Below are 19,616 nucleotides of genomic sequence, written 5' to 3' on the forward strand. Positions count from 1 at the left end.
GTTTGGTCTAGCAATTAAGAGTCTGCTTGGGATGCCCATAGGCCATAGCCGAGTGGCTGGCCTTGATTCCCACCTTTGACTTCCAAGGGCAGCTTCCGACTAACGCACATCTTGGGAGGTAGCAAGTGACGGTTCAAGCAGTTGGCTTCTTGCCAACCACAAGGTGAACTGGATTGGGTTCCCCACTCCTGGATCAGCCCTAAACTGGGGGTCATTGTGAACATTTGCAAAATGAACCTGCAAATAAAAGCACTCTTGCTTTCATTTTCCCTGTCTTTATCTCTGTCTCTTAAAATGCATATATATATATACACACACGTATACATGCACATATATGTGTATACATTTATATCTATCTATGTATATACATACATGTGTATATATACATGTATCTATTTATATATACACATGTGTAATATGTGTATATATATATATTCTAAACGGGGCCCAGAAAGCAGCCCCCCTGAGTATACTGAGGGCAGCTAAACTTCCGCCAGCACCAAGGCTGGAGGCATGCATCAGGGATGAGCATGCCACATCCACACTTCATGGTCATGACAGGTGCCAGCAGGACACTGCCTGGGAGGAGCCTCAGCCTTTGTCTTTCAAGAGGGTCTCTTGAGCAGGAAGCTCTAGCACCACCATTAATTCTGTGATGTCAGGACAGGAGGGAAGCACCTCTCTGGCTCTCAACTCTCCCCTCTACAAAAGGGGGACAAAACCCACCTGCAAAGTGGGATCAAAGGTCAGAAATGTCACCGGGGAGTAAACCAGACAAGTGCCTGACACACATGGTAAAAACTGAGCATGCCCTGATGCTCATATTACAGCCAATAAAAAAAAATGTATCTCTCATTAACACACACACACACAAGCTTCTGTATGAACACAAAAAGCAATCCTTTCCATCAGAAACATTTCTTTTATATAGAAACAAACTTTTTATTCAATAACAAACTACCATCTGACTCAAACCATTGATTGCGGGCACACCACTGCAGCATATATTTATTATTATTATTATTATTATTATTATTATTTCCACCAACATTTACCACTAGGCTTCTTTTTCCCATGTAGAATTGTGCCCAAACTGAATCCCTCAAGAGCAGTCACAACACAGAACAAAAATATTCGTCTTTCAATTCTGCTTTTCAAAATGATGATCCCCCTAAAACAAAGCTGGGTTTCATCAATGGTGAATCTGAGAAAAGTGGAAATCAACCCCTGTGGAAATCACGGCTGTAATTCTCAACACTCCACACAGGGAAGAGAGAGAAGATGGAGACATCCTCTTCTTCATAGCGAACTTCCATTTCACCTTCCATAAAAATCACCTCTTCACAAGATGTTGTACTGCTGTGGATCATGTGAACATTCAGGTGCCTTTCTGAGCCCATCCGTGGGCAAGCAGATAGTACTTGTCAAACAGGAAAAAAATTTTTTCAGAAAACAACTGCACTCCTTGGCTCTTGGTATGCATGTTTCAGGAAACTCTGATTTCTAATCACGGCTCAGTTCAGAACAGAAAAGAAAGAGGCTGAAGGGTTATATTTCTGGAACAGAACATAGAAACAGCCTACTTGTGGGCACGACTGATTTTCTGTCCATTCAAGCACGGAGGGCTCATTCTCTTGGCCTGTAGAGTTCTCAGTCCTGGGGAAACCTCACAGCCCAGTGCCATCTGCTGTGGCTTTTGGGCTCAGTTACTGTATCTGCAAACCAGTGATGTTACAAGTCAGGGCGTCTGTGGGTATGCTCTGATGGAAGAAGCCCACCCCAAGACTCCTTAGTGATCACCTTCCCACTTTTGGAGCCAAGGCCTGGGTGCCCAGCACCCTGATTTCAGTGGCTGGAAATCCACGTTTTCAGATTCAGTCCCACATTCCAGAACAGACAGTCTCTGAAGCTCCTGCCCCATGCTCCAACACATCCAAATCCACTCAAGCATCCTATAAAAATATGCCAACAAATAAACTGGACATGGCCAATTTAATTGTATAAAAGTGGAAAAAAAAAAAAAAACACTCCCTGCACTTCAAAAAGAAAAAAAAAAAGATGCATGTAAACTTGGCCTCTGAGTGGCTGGAGCATCCTTGAGCCTCGGCAGCTCCTTTTTCACAGGTGTCGCAGTTTCACTCGCTCAGTTTTTCTTGGAGGTATCAGTATGTTTTCTCCTTATTAACAGAATTCAGAGTCTGAGGATGCCTTTGAGTGTGAGCTTGTGGCTTGGCTGGCAGAAATAGTATTATCAAGAGACTTATGATGTGTAAATAAAAATACATGGACCTAGAAATAAAAACACCAGAAGTTATGTTTCCAACGGGAATACCAATAGCAATCATCAATGGTTATATCACCTTCACTGGGGTGAACGCAGACATTGCTTTTGGCAGTACCAAGCATGTCAGTTCTCAGGCTGTCCTCTGTGTACTCCATCAATAGGTGAGGCAGGGATGAACTGAAACACACGCTGTGAAAGAAAATCAACTAGCTCATCTGCAGATACACACAACACAGTGCCAATGACCCAGTAAACAGACCAACACAATCAACCCAACAACAGCTAGCAATCCCTAAGAGTCAAGTTCTAGGGATGCACAGACCAAATTCACACACAGCACTTTGTTCCCTAAACCTGAATATAAATAACACTTTGACCCACCTACTCAAGTGTAAAGTCTCAAGTGTAAAGGGCTCTTTTTGCATACTCTACAGATCAGAAAGATTTCAATTTCCATGACCCTGAAAAATAACACATATCTAAACTGGTAAGAAACAAGCTGTGCTTTCTACAAAATGATTATTTATTTCTATTTGAAAGGCAGATTTGCAGATAGAAGGAGGGAGAAGGCTTCACTCTGCTGGAATGACCAAAGCTGAGCTAATCCAAAGCCAAGAACCAGGAGTTTCTTCTAGATTTTCCATGTGAGTAGAGGGGGTCCAAGGATTTGCACCATCCTCTGCTGCTTTCCTAGATCACAAGCAGGGAGTTGGATCAGAAGTGGAACAGCCAGGACATGAACCAATACCTATATGAGATGCTGGCACTGAAGGTGGAGGATCAGCCTTCTACGCCACCATGCCGTCCCCATCATTGCTTCTGAAGTCCACTGACATTTATTGCAAAAGTGCAGTATTCAATACAAGGCACACAATGTAAACATATATTTCTATCCATAAATATATCTACAAGGGTCATGCAAATGCAAGCTGTTTCTAATTATTTACTTGAAAAGGTTAATTTTATACATTGTCTAGTGCTTTTTGAAGATTAAAGGAAAATAATGTTAAAAGAGGGAGGGAATTACAACTGATTTATCCATCACTTGTCAGTTTCTGCAATTATAAGGTCAGGACACCGCAATCAGAAAACGCTCATGGTGCTCTAAATGTTTCCAGCCTTTAGCAAGAGGTATCTCATGAAAACTGTCTACCAAACAGCCAAGAACTAACAGAAAGAAATATGTCTTCATTCATGTATTCTTGTAGCAAGCACTTAGCGGCTGAGGATAGATGGAGCAAAGACAGAAAGGAGTAAGCCTCGGCCCTTCCCCTGGAGCAGCAGAAACACCTGACGAATGATCGTGTAACCAGCAGAGGGGTCAATGGCCACAGTAAGTGACCACCTAATTTATTGTCTAAACCAGGACATCACTGGCTGTGGAAAAGGACTCTATGGAGAGACAAGTGATTTGAACAAGCATCACTGGATACTTACCTCTAGCTGTAGGTAATGCCAGCTTTTCAAATATGCACATTGAAAATACATTTCAGTCCTGTGCTTTGCGCTAATCTTTCATACTGGAGCAATTACATTAGATTTTACCCAAACACTTTAGCAATCAGGGAAAACATTTCAGTTCCCCCAATGATCTTCAGTACATATACAGACATTCCATCTCCCTCTATCGAGTTTTAAGGATTATTTCATCTTTCCAGTATGGAAAAAACAACCTCTTGAGAACTTACTGAACATGCTAAGGACTGTCCTAAGTGCTCCAGACAAAAAGGTCAATCAGGACTAGGGGGCCAGGTGGCACAGTAGAGGCAGCCACCACTCGAGATGCTGGGTTTAGCCACCACTTCAGAACCAGCATCCCATATCTGAGTTTCAGTCAAATCCTGGATCCTCTTTTTCCAGTCCAGCTTCTTACCCATGCACCTGAGAAGGCAATGAACGATGACCAAGTGTTGGCTCCTTGCCACCCACACAGGATGCCCAGTGGAGTTCCTGGCTACTGGCTTTGGTATGGCCCAACTCCCACTGCTGTAGGATTTGGGGAATGAACCAGGAAAAAGAAGAAGATATCTCTCTCCCCCTCTGTATTGTTCTAATTTTCAAATAAACAATCTAGCTTCTAAAAAAAATTAAGATGAGATACACATTCTGTTTTTAAAAAAACAAAACTGAAATATGACAGTACTTCAAAAAATGTGTGGGAAATTTCATTTGATGTAAGTTTATCCTGTTGCAAAAAAATTGAAATCTGCATGTAGTTCTTTGATGACGATTTCTATAAACCTTTCAGAGATTGCCCCTCATATCCATGGATATCAAAAACTTGTTTTACAAGGAAAAAAAGGATATATATTTTTTTAATTTTGAAAGGTAGAAAGTCCTAGAGACAGAGAAAGCTGGTCCAAGCTCCTAAAGCCACACAGCAGTCAGAACTGGGACAGATCAAGAGCCTAGAACCCACTCTGGGTCTTCTGTGTGGGTGGCAGGAACTCAAGCATATGAGCTGCCACCTGCGGCCACCCAGAGCCTGCACTGGCAGAAAGTTGGAATTGAGAACTGGAGTCCGGACATATACCAGGAACTCAATTTTAGGATACAGGCACCTGAAGAAGTGCCTTAACCACTACAGCACAATCTCTTCCATAAAATAATCCCTTTTTAAAAATTTTCCATTTATTTGAAAGACAGAAGGGAGAGGGCGGGGAGTTTCTATCCATTAGTTCCAAAGCCTACAGCAGCTGGTAACTGAGTCAGGCCAAAGCCAGAAGTCTGCATGATACTCGGGGCTTCCTGCACAGGTAGCAGAAAGCCAGTGACTGAGCCATCTCCCACTGCTTCTAGTCTCTGTATCAGCAGGAAGCTGCATTGGAAGTAGATCCCAGAAGCCAATCAATCCCGTCACTCCAGGACAGGACATGACATCTCACACAGCATCTCAGCTGCTGTGTCACACGTGCCATCCCCAGCTCACCTTTTAATTTCATTTTCCATGAAACTGTGAAATCTCCTCGTAGTTCACTCTCTCAAGGAGTTTGATATCTACAAACTTTTCTACTCAAATGCCAACACTTTAAATAGACCCAATTTAAGAAAGTATTATCTAACAAAAAAGATGCATGAGAACTTTTTAAAAATGGTTTCGCAGAAGGTTAAATATTCTTTAAACTTGGGGTTCAATGATAAAAAACAGATGGAGAAATTTAAGACTGAGACAGGAAGATAATCAGGATTGAAAACAAAACATATCTAGATCTTGAAATATTAAGTGAAGATATTTTGATAAAGCGTGAGTATTCTAAGAAATGGGTTTGCATCCAATAATCATTCTCCCCCAGTTACTAATGTTCACCCAGGTAAGAATCCAAAGTCACATGCATCTTGACTTGAGCCAAAAGGCCTTGTCATTTCAATTTCAGTTCTCTTAAGTGATTGTAAAAACACTGTTGAAGATGCAATCACCAAATAAAAGCTGCTAACAGGTGTTATTAAAATTCAGATTAAATAACATTCTTGCTGGCTGCACACCAAGATGCTCAACGGTCCCACACGTTGGTCACTAAGGCAGATATTTATACAGAGATCAAGAGTCCTTCTACCTCCACAGGAATTTCTGCCTGCACAGAGCTCATCTAGATAAGGAAACTGATCTGAAAGGGCTTCCGCAGTTCATGGAGAATTCATTACCTGCTAATTGCATTGCTCATGAACTTTTGGACATTCCCTGGCAGACAGAACCAAGTTACAAATTCAATAGGCCATCTGGCCATCTGAAATGAACCAAACTGGCAAGAATGTCCGTTATTGTTTTATTCTCAAGATAGGAATATATATATTTAAAAAAAACCCTCAAGATTGTATTTAAAAATAAATGGAAATCTACTTAATAGCAATTTGATTGTGTACCCCCAGTCCCTGACACAGCTTAGCAAACAGCAGAGTTCCAGGTCTCAGGAATTTTTCTTCTTCCAAGCGTTACTTGGGTATTTATAACATCACTCATGGACCATACAAAGTCATCAACTTAAACATCAGCCGATTTAGAGAGTTCCCAGTTCCACCTGTGGTTGCCTCTGCAGGGCCAGATCAGACCATTTTTCAGTCCTTCAGCAGGACCCCATCCCTGCTTTTAGCTGCTTACGCACAGCTCATCATAAACCAATCACCATTCAGTGTGACACTCCAACAGTAAGCTATTTTTCCAAAGAGCTTCTCCAAAGACAGTCTGTAGCTACTGCATTGCTGTTTTTGCCTTTAATGAAACTCGGGTCCAGCCCTTAATGGCTGTGTGAGCTTTTCTCAATTACTCAGCCTTTTCATGACTCCACTTCCATGTAAGAAAACTCTCTCTCCTCCACTGACCTGTCTCCGCCCTGGACTTCATGTTTGCCCACCTTCAGAGTTCTCTGACCACAGGGCTCTCTGGGGTGCTGGCAAACATGGCCCCCTAAAACCCTGACACACTGTGCCTGCTTCATTCCTAATGCACAGCCGCCAGCAACGAGCTCCAATGCTACTTCCCCCCAGCCCCGGAGGTGTCCCTGCTTCCCAGGCCCACAGATTTCAGGTTACAAGCCCTCAAGGCTAAAGCCTTGTGCTATGACCCAGAAGGTGCTCTCAGCAGACATTTAGGAATTTGTCCGTCACTGCCTGCTTTTCCCTCCAGCGAGCGTGCCCATGGGAGCAGGAATGATTTCCATATTCTCTGCCCTTTCCACTTCCAGCCTCTAGGCAGTGCCCCACACAGAACAGCTATTAAATGATACTGAGTTGAATACAAACATTTCTGCTATTGTGTGGTAAATGCATTCCTGAAAAGCTTACCTATGCTTAGAATACCAGGGCCTATAGGGAAGAAATCACCTTAGAAGCAGACAATTCAAATCTAAGAGGCTCATCAGACACAGCACTGCCCAGAACAATTAGTATCTCAGGCAACAACTGGGACAGCTCAGGCAAATGGCTCTGTGGAGCTGAAGAATCACTTTGCCATTCAAGGTTCAGGTCCATAGAAGCCAAGCGTTGGCTTAAGGATCTTGATACAGAGAAAACACACAGAGGAGAGGCACAGGGGCAAAACCAGCTAAGGGTCTGAGTGGCATGGCTGTGTCAGTAGAGCTCACTTCCGTTTTCTTCCTCTAGAGCTCAAAAGGTTCCTATCCGTGGCAACTGAACTCAGTGCCTTTTCTTAAAATTTTTTGGGACTGAATGTTATAATTTTCTTCCTATTGTTCTAGCATCTTTTACATAGAAAAATTGAATCCAAACTAGTATGTAACTTCTTACCACTCAGGTGGTTTTATGAAAATATCACTTTATAAAATAAAACAGACTTCAGTGATGGGTATTACATAAAGTTCCTCCACATAACTTAAAAATAATCATCCTGCTCCTAGACATTGATCCATATATTGAATAGGAGGAGCTTCTCCAATCCATTCCCATCCAGCCCATCACTTATAAGGAATCCCCAACTTATGAGCAAGATATGTTTATGTAGGGCCTGGAAGAAGTTGTTCTCTGACTGTTTCAAGTTTTATAATTGAATCTGCTGAAAGAAATTAACAAAACAATAGGCAAATAAAAATTGTGTGATGTGTAGTCCTGCATGAGTGGTGACAAAGTATAAAACACAAAGAAGAGATAGATGGTTGAAGCTTAAATATCATCTCCAAAGAGGAGAGCAAAATAACGGGCTGTCGGCAATTTTGGAGCAGGTGTAAGTGCTTTTTCGGGCAGATGAATAGTCCCAAAGAACAAACACTCGCCTGGGACAAAGTTCAGCTAGAATCTGGATGTGCTGTTCACCCAGTGTCCTCCTGGGAGTTAATCTTCAGAGAAAGTCATTCCTGCACTTCAGAAGGCCAGAGGTGTGACTTAGGGTGCTGGTACTCCTTCAGCATGCCAGTGCTTCATATTTGGGGGTACTGTTTCCTGAGCTTCAGCATTTCACTGTTCATTTCTAAGCCGTATGTTTGAATCACACTATGTTCTACAGTGAACATAGAAAATCCCGTGCGAAACATTGTATAACACATGTACTGAGTATAAACCGCATGTCCCAGACTTCAGTATGTTTTCCATACTCAGTTCTCACTCCTTTCTTAACCCTCACAGTGGTATTTTAAGTTGGATCCTATGTGCAGTCTCAGGTAAAAGGTAAAGCACAGGTAAAAGGGGGTTAGGAACTTGCCAGAGGTCACACAATCAGCTCGCAAGATCAAGCATCTGATTGCAACACAACATGGAAAAACACAGTCAAACACGAGCAGGAGACAATAAAAATAAGATAGTATAGGTGTGCAGTCCATCCGAAACACTCATGCTTGAATGTAAGGACCTAACACTTTTTCCCTAAGAACTCTGATCTCCCTTATAAGCCTTCTCCACCCTCTATTCCACCTGCTGCCCTCCACCACAAACACCTGGGAGTGTAATTCCCAAATGAGCACCCACCAGGACCACCACCACCTCAGTGGGCAGCCCAGAATCATCCTATAAATTATGCTAGCCAGCCCATCCTCACCAATGGCAGCCCCTACCCTCCATCTCGGTCATGTTTTTAGGATGCCCCTATAAACTGCAGGACAGCTTAAGCCCCGGGAAACAGAAGCAAAGACAGAAAACTCTGTTTTTACCTAGGACATGTATATTCAAAATGCACCATCATAAGTATCCCTTCAGGCATCGTGAATGGCTTAAGGGAGTCCTGTCAACTTGCTCACAGAATTTTGTATGAAGCTTCAATGAATATTTTTTTTCCACATTGAAAAATCCATTCAGAAATTTTTACGAATGCTGGATTCGATTCACAGAGTCTTAAGTCAGACACAGAAAACACCTCAGTCTACTGGATGGCCGTACGGTACTGCAACAACTTACTTGTATAAACTGATGGTTGGCTCAACGGCCAACAGAATGAAGGGTGCGACGGTGTAGGAGACGGCCAGCTGAGTGACAGCCCAGGTGACCACGTCATAAATGCCCTTGGTAGCTTGGGAGGACAGGAAGTAATGTCGGCAGTTGCTCCTCACCTGTCGACCAAGGAAGGCGAACAACGAGGGGTGGAAGTGACCAAAACACCAGGATTACTCCAGGCACAGAGGGAAAACCACACAGAACACAGGTTGCAACACAGAGCCTCCCATCTTGAGTTCCAACTAAAAATGCCATTTACGATTTTTCTTATTTAAGAAACAATACATGTTCACTGTACACAATCTTTAAACTGCCAAAAAAAAAAGTTTTTCTTTTTTAACATACTCCAAAGGAAAGTATTATTTAAAAACTTGGCAACAGCCCTCCAAATTTTCCTCTATTTATTTGCAGGCATATTTAGATTCCTAATGACTCCAGTCTATTTTCTAGCATATTTGTTCATCTAGTAGTTGATCATGAACTTTTTCCTTGTCAGTACTGAGCTCCAATCTAACGTTAACTAGGGAAAAGTTAGCTTATCTTCCCAACTCCCCTCCCCTTTTTTTGGCTTTTATGCATTCACTGCCCCATATAAACATCTCTGCACTGCTTCTGGATGATTCCTTTGGGTAACAGTAATACAAACAAGATTACTAACACCAGCAATAAAAGCAACTATCATTTATCAAGGGCTTCTTGTGTGGCAAGCTTGTGCTAAAGTTCTAAGTAGATCATCTCTGTTGATCTTCCCAAAAAGCATGGTTACTCATCATGAGTCCCATTTACAGATAAGGAAACAAACTTAGATGAAGAGACAGTCCCTGACACGGACAACACTGAGTCGCCGTGATGAGACTCGCGTCTACACAGACCCCCGTGTCCAGATTCAAGAACCCAATCAGGGTCGGATGTTAGGGAGCTCAGCTGCCAAGAGCAAAGCTTCAGTGCCCAAGGGTGCTGACGAGCTGGGGCCTCCTCTCCTGCGACCTAACCAGCTCAGCTCCGCGCCCAGGGCTCCATCGCTGGGAATTGTTGGTCAGAAAGGACACGACATAGTCTATCAGCTTCCATGGGGCTAAGTCATGTTCTAGAAAAAAACAATGGAAGCAATGTTCTATCAGCTCTTTCCATTCCTCCCCCTACCATTGTGGAAATGCTTCTGGGCCTTTCACCAAAAAAAAAAAGTGTTTAAAATCAAAATCATAGTGTTATGTCAGCCAAGGCCTCTGAACTTGAAACATTTGAAGAAGCAATGCTCTGATATACTAACAAACAAAAATCTGACCTTTATGTCTTAGTTTTTCTTGGTCATCTGTTCTTTGGGTTTCTTTTTAAATCTGAGTGAGTATATATATGGGAAAAAGAAAATGTCTTCCCTGTTTTCTACACATACATGGGTATAATAAACATATAACTTTAAAAAGAAGTCCATCAACATGAGTGACAATCAGTTATCCAGCTTGCTTACACACAAGTTCCAACAGACCTGTATCTAAATAACATAGGAACCCCTCAGGACAGTTCCTTCAGAATTATTTATTGTGGTAGCCCAGCAGCTACAATACCAACTAGCAAATACTAATGCTCTTAAAATACTCATAGGCTAGATGAATTAGAAAATGAGTGACTAGCTATTTTGGGCTCCTACATGTATATGCCAAATACAGTTCAGCAAATACCATTAAATACATACTCTTGGTATCTGAAATAAAGAGAATACAGGCATCACCAAAGATTAAAATTAAATTCAACACAAAAATTCTTGACAATGTATGCCCTTTTGGCAATTCCTAAACTTCTAAACAGGTTCCTACCCATTTTTGAGGATTTTAATCCTTTTCTTTTAATCCTTTTATGATTCCCTGCTCTACGAAAAGTACATTGCAAGAACCATCTTGTACAAATCAAAGACTCCTCAACAACAAAAAAAAAAGTTAGGGAAACAAATATACAAAATTCATGAAATCTTTTGCTAGAGTAAGCTAGACTAAGCTAGCTGGCAAGGACCCAAGCGCACAGGCAGTCAGATGCATTGTGGCAGGCACGGTTCTCACAGCTGCCACTTTACCAACTGCCCAGAGAGTTGGTGAACTGCTTCCGGGTTTAGGTTGTGAGCTGGGAAATTTAAGTCATCAGTATCATGACCTGTGACCAGTGCACTCCTTATGCTCATGGACTTCAATAATTAACAATGTTTCCAGCCCTGCAGGAACTACACACTGCTCCTGAAATTCCTTTTCTTTTCACAAGAGCTCCTCTGAAATTAACAAGAAAATAAAATGTTGAACCACTTTGGTAACGACCACAGGTTTCTGAAGGATTTCTTTAATGGGAAGACTTTGGAATAACACTTGATTTTTTAAAACACTATTCCCATTGCCCCTAGGCTTCCAGCCCCCAACTCCAATTAGAAACTAAAGCAAATACAGGCATCATATTCCTAAGGAAAACACCCTATATCCAAAGGATGCTTACCGTTCTAGCTGCTAATGTGACAAGGACTCCAGTTAGGAAGGTAAAATAGTATCCAGGGTAGACACCATGCCACAAAGCAGACAGGATGAAGGTCAGTACCGTGGGGTACCATGGGACCCGCTCATAGCACACACTGTGAAGAAAAGAAGGAATGATAAGCCACAGGCAAAACTGGAAACTTACAGGAAAACCTGCTTTGGGAAAGCAGACCACACAGAAGTCATTTATTTGATCCATTGTCTATCGGAGTGTCAGAATCATGAATACTCCACTTGCAATTCAGTTTCCTGCTAATGTTCCTGGGAAGGCAGGAGATGATGGTCCAAGTGCCTGGGCCCGACACCCACATGACACAGCCTGATGACGTTCCAGGCCCCTAACTTCAGCTCTGGCCATTGTAGCCATTCGAGGAATGAACCAGCAGGTAGAAGATGTCTGTCTCTTCTGTGTGTCACTTTGACTTTCAAATTAATAAATACATTCTTTCGTTAAAAAATTAATATTCTCACATAGTCAAATCTGATTTATATTTCCAGTCAGGCCCATGTGTGAGCCCACATTCTTTTCCATCTTTGAGAAGCAACGCCAGCACAGAATCCTGATTGCAGTTACATGGTCTCCTTAGGCCTGCCACGGTCCACAGGACTTCAATCTGCAAATTTGCCTTACAGAGCAATACAGATTAAATATCCCTACCCTAAATCTTTGGAACATGACATTTTTTCAGATTTTGGATTCTTCCTTTCAGAGTTTGGAATATTTACATATACTGAGATATCCTGTACTCTGAACACAAAGCTCCTTTCAGGTTTCCTATGCACTTTGTCCATGTGGTATGAGAGAAGAACTTTATGCAACATTTTTACTGCAGCTGTGTCTTAACTGTGACTTGTCCCACAAAGTCATATGTGGAACTTTTCTATTTGTGGCACTGTGATGGTCTCTTTAAAAGCTTCAAATTAGGGGCCTGGTACAGTAGCCTAGCAGCTAAAGTCCTCGCTTTGCGTGTGCTGGGATACCATACGGGTGCCAGTTCATGTCCTGCCTGCTTCCCATCCAGCTCCCTACTTGTGGCCTGGGAAAGCAGTAGACAATGGCCCAAAGTTTGGGGACCCTGTTCCTATGTGGGAGACCCAGAATAGGCTTCTGATCCCTGGCTTCAGGTCAGCTCAGCTCTGGCCATAACAGCCACTTGGGGAGTGAATCAGCAGCCAGAATGCAGCATTTGGTGAATGCAGAAGCTCAGCTTCATTTTGAATGTCTAGATCCTATATGCCAGCAACTCTTCTGGAGATCTTTAGCTTTTGTTCCTTAGAAAAACAAACAAGAAATTTTCCCCCAAAATCAGTGGATAAATTAGGAACAATGCCCAAAATAAGCAATGGCATGGTCTATGGGATGAGAACATCCAAATGAGAAATACAGTAACAACTCAAACATTGAAGCCAATCCAGCATTACAGTCAATGGTAATTGACTTAAAACCAAACCCTGACTCTTCACAGGAAGAGAGAATCCATTTTGTCAGGGGGATGAACTCAGGACCAAGACGACATTGTCAATGTTTCTTGTTAAAAGGAGGAGCAAGTACTTTACCATTTATTTCTCATTCCTCTGTTCTTCTATCTGAACATTTTGACCTATTCCCTTGGGAATCTGCCTCAAAGCTGACTACTTTTATACTCTCTCTACACGCATTATGATCAGGAGATCCACCGTTTGCTGCTTCAAGGATAACCATGCAATTAGTTCCCAAACAAGTGTCATTTGTAATTCTAGAACATATAGAGAAATATCAACAAAAACACAGACTTAAGATACAATGATTGAGAAGCAGCTTGGGACCCCCACATCCCACAGCAGTATGCCTGGACTGAAGTCCTGGCCCCACTTCCAGTCTAAGCTTTCTAATAATCCCTAAGCAGCAGCATGTGCTGGTGCGAGTGCTTGGATTCCCAGCTTTCCACGCACAAAATCCCGCTTGAGTTTCTGGCTTCTGACTTCAGCCTACCCTGGCCTAGTCTTGCTATTGAAATATTTTCAAAGTGAACCAGTCAATGGAAGCTCTATCTCTGTTTCTTTAAGCCTTTCAAAATAAATCAATCATTAACACATAGAAACATCTATCACTTCTAAAAACCCAGGGATAAATGGACAATTGTCACCTATTTGGTGCTATCATGGACCCTTTCTTTGCTCTGATCAATAGACTCTCTTTTATCTAAGAGGCTGCACAGTGTGGATGCTAAGAGCCTAGTTGGAGCTGGCCAGGACCGGGACACAGCAGACGAAGCTGTGACTCCTGACTCCAGCATGCCGTATTGGGGTGTTCCTGCACAGGCAATACAAGATGGCCCAAGTGCTCGAACCCTTGCCATCCATCAGGGAGACCTGGAAGGAGTTTCAGTCTCCCGGCTTCTGCGTGCGCCATAGCTGGCTGACATGGCCATTTGGTGAATGAACTAGCAGATGGAAGAGTTTTCCACACCCTCCTCCTAGCCCCGTCACACTGCCTTTAAAATGAGTAAGTATGTAAATCCTTAAAAAAAAAAAATCTAGTTCTAGAAACAGATCATTTGGGCTAGGATCTTCACTCACATGCTGTGTGTCTCTGGGCAAGTTAAGCAACCTCTCTGTCTCGTTTCCTCCTCTCAGGGGGGTTATCACGAGGATTAAATAAACGCCAGGTCTACAGCAATGGTAGTATTAAGTGACAACATGAATGTGCTGCATTATGACCTCAAGTCGTTCTGTTTCTACTTTGTTCCTTCACAAAGTAGAGAAACCAATGCAAAAGTGTCCGACAGCATTAGCCTTGCCAGACCACCGGTGTTCACCTGCTGAATCCCATCTAAACACAGCCAAGGGTCTCGAGCTGTGAGGTTATTTGTTGTTGTTGTTGTTGTTGTTCTTACCATTTTAGCCAAGCAGCTGTCTGAATATTCCAGTTTGCTAAGTACATCTTGAAACTTGTGGCAGTCTAGAAAGAAGAAAATAGCACCTATCATTAGCTTTAAAAATACCCTGAGTCATGGAAAGTCTGTCCCAGCACTTCCCTGGCAGCGGATCTGCCGTGGTGCCTCACCAGCGACTGTCCGCGTGCCACAGGAAGTTAGCTGCTCCCCGCCTCCCGATACACGGTACTTCTTCTGCTGTTTATGTGACTGACTACAACTAAAACTTGGCTCATCCAAATCTCACTTTTCCTAAGACTCTATTTTCAAATTATAGGAAAACCAAAGGAACATTTGTGGGTTTCCCTTCTATGCTAGTTTTTTTTTTTTAAATCTAAAGTCATCTGGATTTTAAAGCTAAACTCTCCAAAAGGAGATTTATCACAGGAAAAGTTTAATCAGGTATGCTCGGAGATAGCTTAAATTTGTCATCTTTTCGTTCTAGCCATTTACAAACTAGGTCAGTCTTGTGCAGTTAATTCTAAAAATAGCTACCCAGGTCCACACGTTTCTTATTGTGTCTGGAATAGTAAAGAGATCTTACACATGAAGGCACCAAAATACAGAAAAAGGAAAAGAAATTATCCGCAACTGGCACAAATCAATCAACTGCTGAAGAAAACAACCTAGAGCGAAGCTGTCAGCTGGGTTCTCACTGTGACGCTGGGAAACACCTATTTGATCTTCCTGGACCGCAACTCTTCCAATTCTTCAAATGTCAAGAGTGATGACAGTGTCTTTCTCTAGGCTAATGAGTTAACTGGTGGCTGGCTAGCCCTCTATGGCTCCAGGATGGGGCTGTTTCTTTAAAAGACCAAGGCAGGATTCCCATGTCATTCCCATGGAGGCAATGAAACCTCCATGAAAACAAAGGTCAACGTTCTGAGAGCTGCTGGATAGCTGAGCGTGAGGAGGCAGCAGGAATATGAACAAGACCTCATGGGTTGGTACGCCAGCCCCACCATAGAGGCAGCTCCGACGCTGGGGCCCTTCTAGCCTTATGCATGGGCCTGATTACCTGGCTGCTCATTTGTATCCTCTACAAGATGCTTCTTATTAATCAATTCTAAATACAAGGATAGTGATTCCATGAGTGCTGCTCTGGCAAATTAACTGAACCCGAGGAGTAGGTTGTCAGAACACCAACGTGCAGCCAGCTAATCAGAAGTTCAAAAAATCCAGGCTGGAATGTGGAGTAGGGACCAAGTCCTCCACCTGGGATCTGCCACCCTCTGCAGGTAGACAGTGTCCAAGGGGGCATCTGCCACAGGATGGCCTGCTTGCTCATGGGGACACATCTTCAGGAGCCCAGAAATGATTAGAGTGATCAGAGCTGAAGAAACACAATACAACAAACTGAGCTGCAGGCTATTTTATGCTATATCCTCACATTCGCCAAATGAATAAGTAAAATAAAAAGTGCTGCGGAGGCAGGTATCATAGTGCTACAGGTTAGAAAGTCACTTGGATTCGCACATCCCAAGTTAGAGTCTTGGTTCACGTACTATTTACTCTGCTTCTGATCCAGCTTCCTGCTATAAAGTACATGGGAAGGCAGCAGATGAAGGTCTGAGTGCCTGGGTCCTTGTGTCCACGTTGGGAATGTCAGTGGAATTCCAGGCTCCTGGCTTCAGCCTGGTCCACCCCGGCTTACAGGCAGGCAGCCATCTAACGAGTGAATCAGCAGATACATAATTGCTCCATCTCTGTTTCTCTTCCTGTCACTCCCCACCTTTCAAATTCATCAATCTTAAGAATAAACAAGACAAATCAAATCAAAACAAAACAAAAATCTTTGGCTGAAATAGCTGGACATAAAAAAAACCATGATGGAAACATGTAAGTTCCAGAATTCTTATGGAAAGTTGAAAATATATGTGCTACTGTTTCCTGCTCAAGTCCCTTTACATATACGAATATCTTATTCAGGCCACAGGTTGGAAGGTTAGGAGATGGGGGAAACAGAAGGAACAAGAGAGATGATAGGTTTTAGGAAGATTTATATATTTTTAATTTGAGCTTTAATTTCAAAACCCAATGAGTTTTTTGTTGTTATTATTTTTGAGTTTTTTTTTTTTTTTGAATCCTGTAATGATAAGGTTGGATCAGACTGAAGCCAAGAGCCTGGACCCATCCAGGTCTCCCACACAAGTAGCAGGATTCCCAGCTCATGGGTCATCTTCCACTGCGCTCCCAGGAGCATTAACAAAGAGCTGGATAGGAAGAGGAGCAGCTGGGATTTGAACCAGCACCCATATGGAATGCCAGCATCCTAAGCGGCGGCTTAACTCACTGAACCACAACACCTGCCAAAGGGGTTTTATGATTTATTTCATTCTTTCTACCACTAACAAACACAATGCTCATAAGCTTAAAGTCCCTTAATTAAATGAGTCTTCTTTGTGTTTATTTAGCTCCTTGCCCTGTATCAATCCCAATGAAAACACAAACTCTCTCCTTCCAGTTTTCTCTTATCATAAATGCGTAACTTCCTAAGATCGCCCTTGACTCTGAACACGTATGGTGAGTTAATGGACTCCACCTTTCAGGATGTCACTGACTAGACTAGTGAGCAGTGACACAGCAAAGGGAGCCACTCTGAAGGACACTGTCCAGCTACAGTATTATCCACAAGTCTGGAGACAGAGAAGAATTTGGGTGGGCAAAAAAGTGGTGACACACTTGACCTCTCTCTGACATCACCTCCGCAGATGGTCTACACTGCTTTTCAAAAATGAGACAGCTTGTTCTGAAGACCGCAGCTTGTCCACTTAAGATGCAATTCATAGTGATGGGTACCTGGGACAACTGATGGGCAAGGAAATATTTGTTCATTCAGATAAAACCCTGTGTGTGTGGCTGTGTTCTCACTATATCTGCCCCAGGTCTCTGACCACAGGAGCTCCCCAGAAGCTCTAGAACCATCCAAATCCAAGCGTCTGTCTATAACAGGCATTCACTTAGTGTGTATTAAATATGACTGACCTTAACAACCAAAGAGCACTAAGTTTAAGTTAAATGTGTGATGTCACTTAATTACAGAACAACTGCAGATGCTTATATTTCTTTCTACTTGCTTGTTTTTTTTTAAAGTAGCAATGCTCCAGGGCTAAAAAGGAAAAAAAAGAAAAAGTAATCTCCCTTACTAATTCCACCAGACATTTTTTGTAGGAAAAAATACACAGATGTTTCCCCTGGAGGCCATCCCAGTGTAAAAAGTCTCAGGCAGAAGAAGAAAGAGGCGTATTTCCTGTCTTATTTTGGCCCAGTATGCACCAAACACGTGTGACAGGTGATCTGTCTCTATACATCCCTGGCTTTGGGCTCAACACTCAAACCTTCTAATGGTTGTCTCTCTGTGCCCTGTGGTAGGCAAAAAACCAAAACCAAATGCAAACATGAGTCACCTGGCTGAAGACCTGAAGCTCCTCCTGCATGTGGGGAAGCATGCCCTCCCTGCCATCCCGCTGCAGGGGCCAAAAGTCTACATCTTGATGTTCCTGTCCACTGGAGGCCAACAATGCAAACAAAGCCAAAAGAGATCTGATTCCAAGGAGATCACCTCAGCGATGAAGACAGATATGCGATCCAAGAACAAAGACTGGGAAAGACAAAAGTGACACCATGCTAGTACCCTACAATTGTGCATCAAGGCAATTCTCAAAAGGAATCAGCACCTAGAAAATTGAAATATAAGCATAGGAGTTCCAATCTGTATTCTTGGTTGAAATACATAGAATAAGAACAAGAGAAAAAAATGGCATCTGGTTTTACAAGCTAAAAGAACAAGAATGCAAACAACAAAAAGATTTTGCTGGCTTGTTTTCAGATTGACTGAGTCATTCTTCACTGACCCATTAAAACAGTCAGAAGATAGGTATCTCTGAAAAGCACAAAAAAAAAAAAATATCTAACATACAAAATGTCCAAGAGTCTGGTGAGCCTGGCATTCCCCCGGCTGGCAGCTTTTCTCAGATGTTGGTGAAGAATTCTGGGCTAGAACACCCCAAGCAAATCACTTCTTTACTCACCAAGGAAGTTTGATTCGAAAGTGTAACACACTCACCTCTATTTTCCAGATGTTTAGGTTAGAAAGCAGATCCCAACAGAAATTTCCATTCTTATCCACTCCGCTGAACCCAAAGCCAGCTGCATTATTGACTGCATCCGCTATGGTTTTCAAAACAATACATTAGGACATGGAACAAAAGTGACACGGCTGCTTCAAAAGACACAAAATATGTCTAGCCTCAAGACTTGGTGAGATGTCGTCGTATCCTCAGAAAAGGAACCAAAAATGCAAAGGACCTGCTAACAATATGGGTCATAAATACACTGTTGGCTGTTTGGTAGATCTGATTTTTTTTTTTCATTCCCTAGCATTTGGTGAGCACCTGCTAAGAAATAGGAAAGGTGCTAGATGCAAAAGTAAAGCTCAAAGAGAACTGAAGATCAGAGGGAAGAGTTAAACAGCAGGATTTAGTGATCTGAAGGGAGAAAGCAAACAGGTAAATGCACATCTAAGCTCAGAAGAAAAGACCAGAAGACACAGGGAACCGACAAGAGGACCAAGAGCTGCCACTAAAAATGGCAGGGCATAAACTGAGATGCAGTGTGGGGCCAGGGAAAAGTCAGCTCTGCAAGCAACAAGAGAGCTCAATCTGGACGTGGAAATGACGTTGTGCCAGTAGCACATGAGATGGAGCCGCCAAGATGCAGTGAAGAAAATGATCAAGACAACAAACAGAGCTAGAGAGGGCAATCTGGGGCCAGCTGCAATCAAGACCACGTGTAGTCACAATGATCAAACCACCTGATCCCACAGAGTCAGTCGAAAACTCAAAGCACCATCTTTATTTGGCTTCATTACATTATAAGAAAATCTTCTTCAGCAGTGAATATTTGATCTCCCATCAATTCCTTAATAAAGTTCTTCCACTAAAGAAACCATTTGGTATAGCAGTAAAAATGTCACCTGGGTATTTCTACATCCCATACCACAGTACCCGAGTTCAAGTCCAAGTTCTGACC

At 42.6% G+C, this 19,616-nt stretch overlaps 1 protein-coding gene across 1 annotated transcript in view; it reads right to left on the bottom strand.

Annotated features, from left to right (window-relative positions):
- Positions 1-921: 921 nt before the first annotated feature.
- MBOAT1 (membrane bound O-acyltransferase domain containing 1) overlaps positions 922-19,616 on the bottom strand; it is a 96,260-nt gene continuing 77,565 nt past the window's right edge. Inside the window, exons 9-13 of the mRNA XM_040967723.1 lie at positions 18,652-18,755; positions 14,547-14,611; positions 11,633-11,765; positions 9,122-9,273; positions 922-2,289 (exon numbers count right to left, since the gene is read on the bottom strand). Coding sequence (XP_040823657.1) covers positions 2,163-2,289; positions 9,122-9,273; positions 11,633-11,765; positions 14,547-14,611; positions 18,652-18,755 — 581 coding nt within the window. The 3' untranslated portion in view covers positions 922-2,162. The remainder of the gene's footprint in view (positions 2,290-9,121; positions 9,274-11,632; positions 11,766-14,546; positions 14,612-18,651; positions 18,756-19,616) is intronic.

This window comes from Ochotona curzoniae, unplaced genomic scaffold, assembly GCF_017591425.1.
Source record: "Ochotona curzoniae isolate NIBS_2020 unplaced genomic scaffold, NIBS_Ocur_1.0 scaffold_461, whole genome shotgun sequence".
NCBI lineage: Eukaryota > Metazoa > Chordata > Mammalia > Lagomorpha > Ochotonidae > Ochotona > Ochotona curzoniae.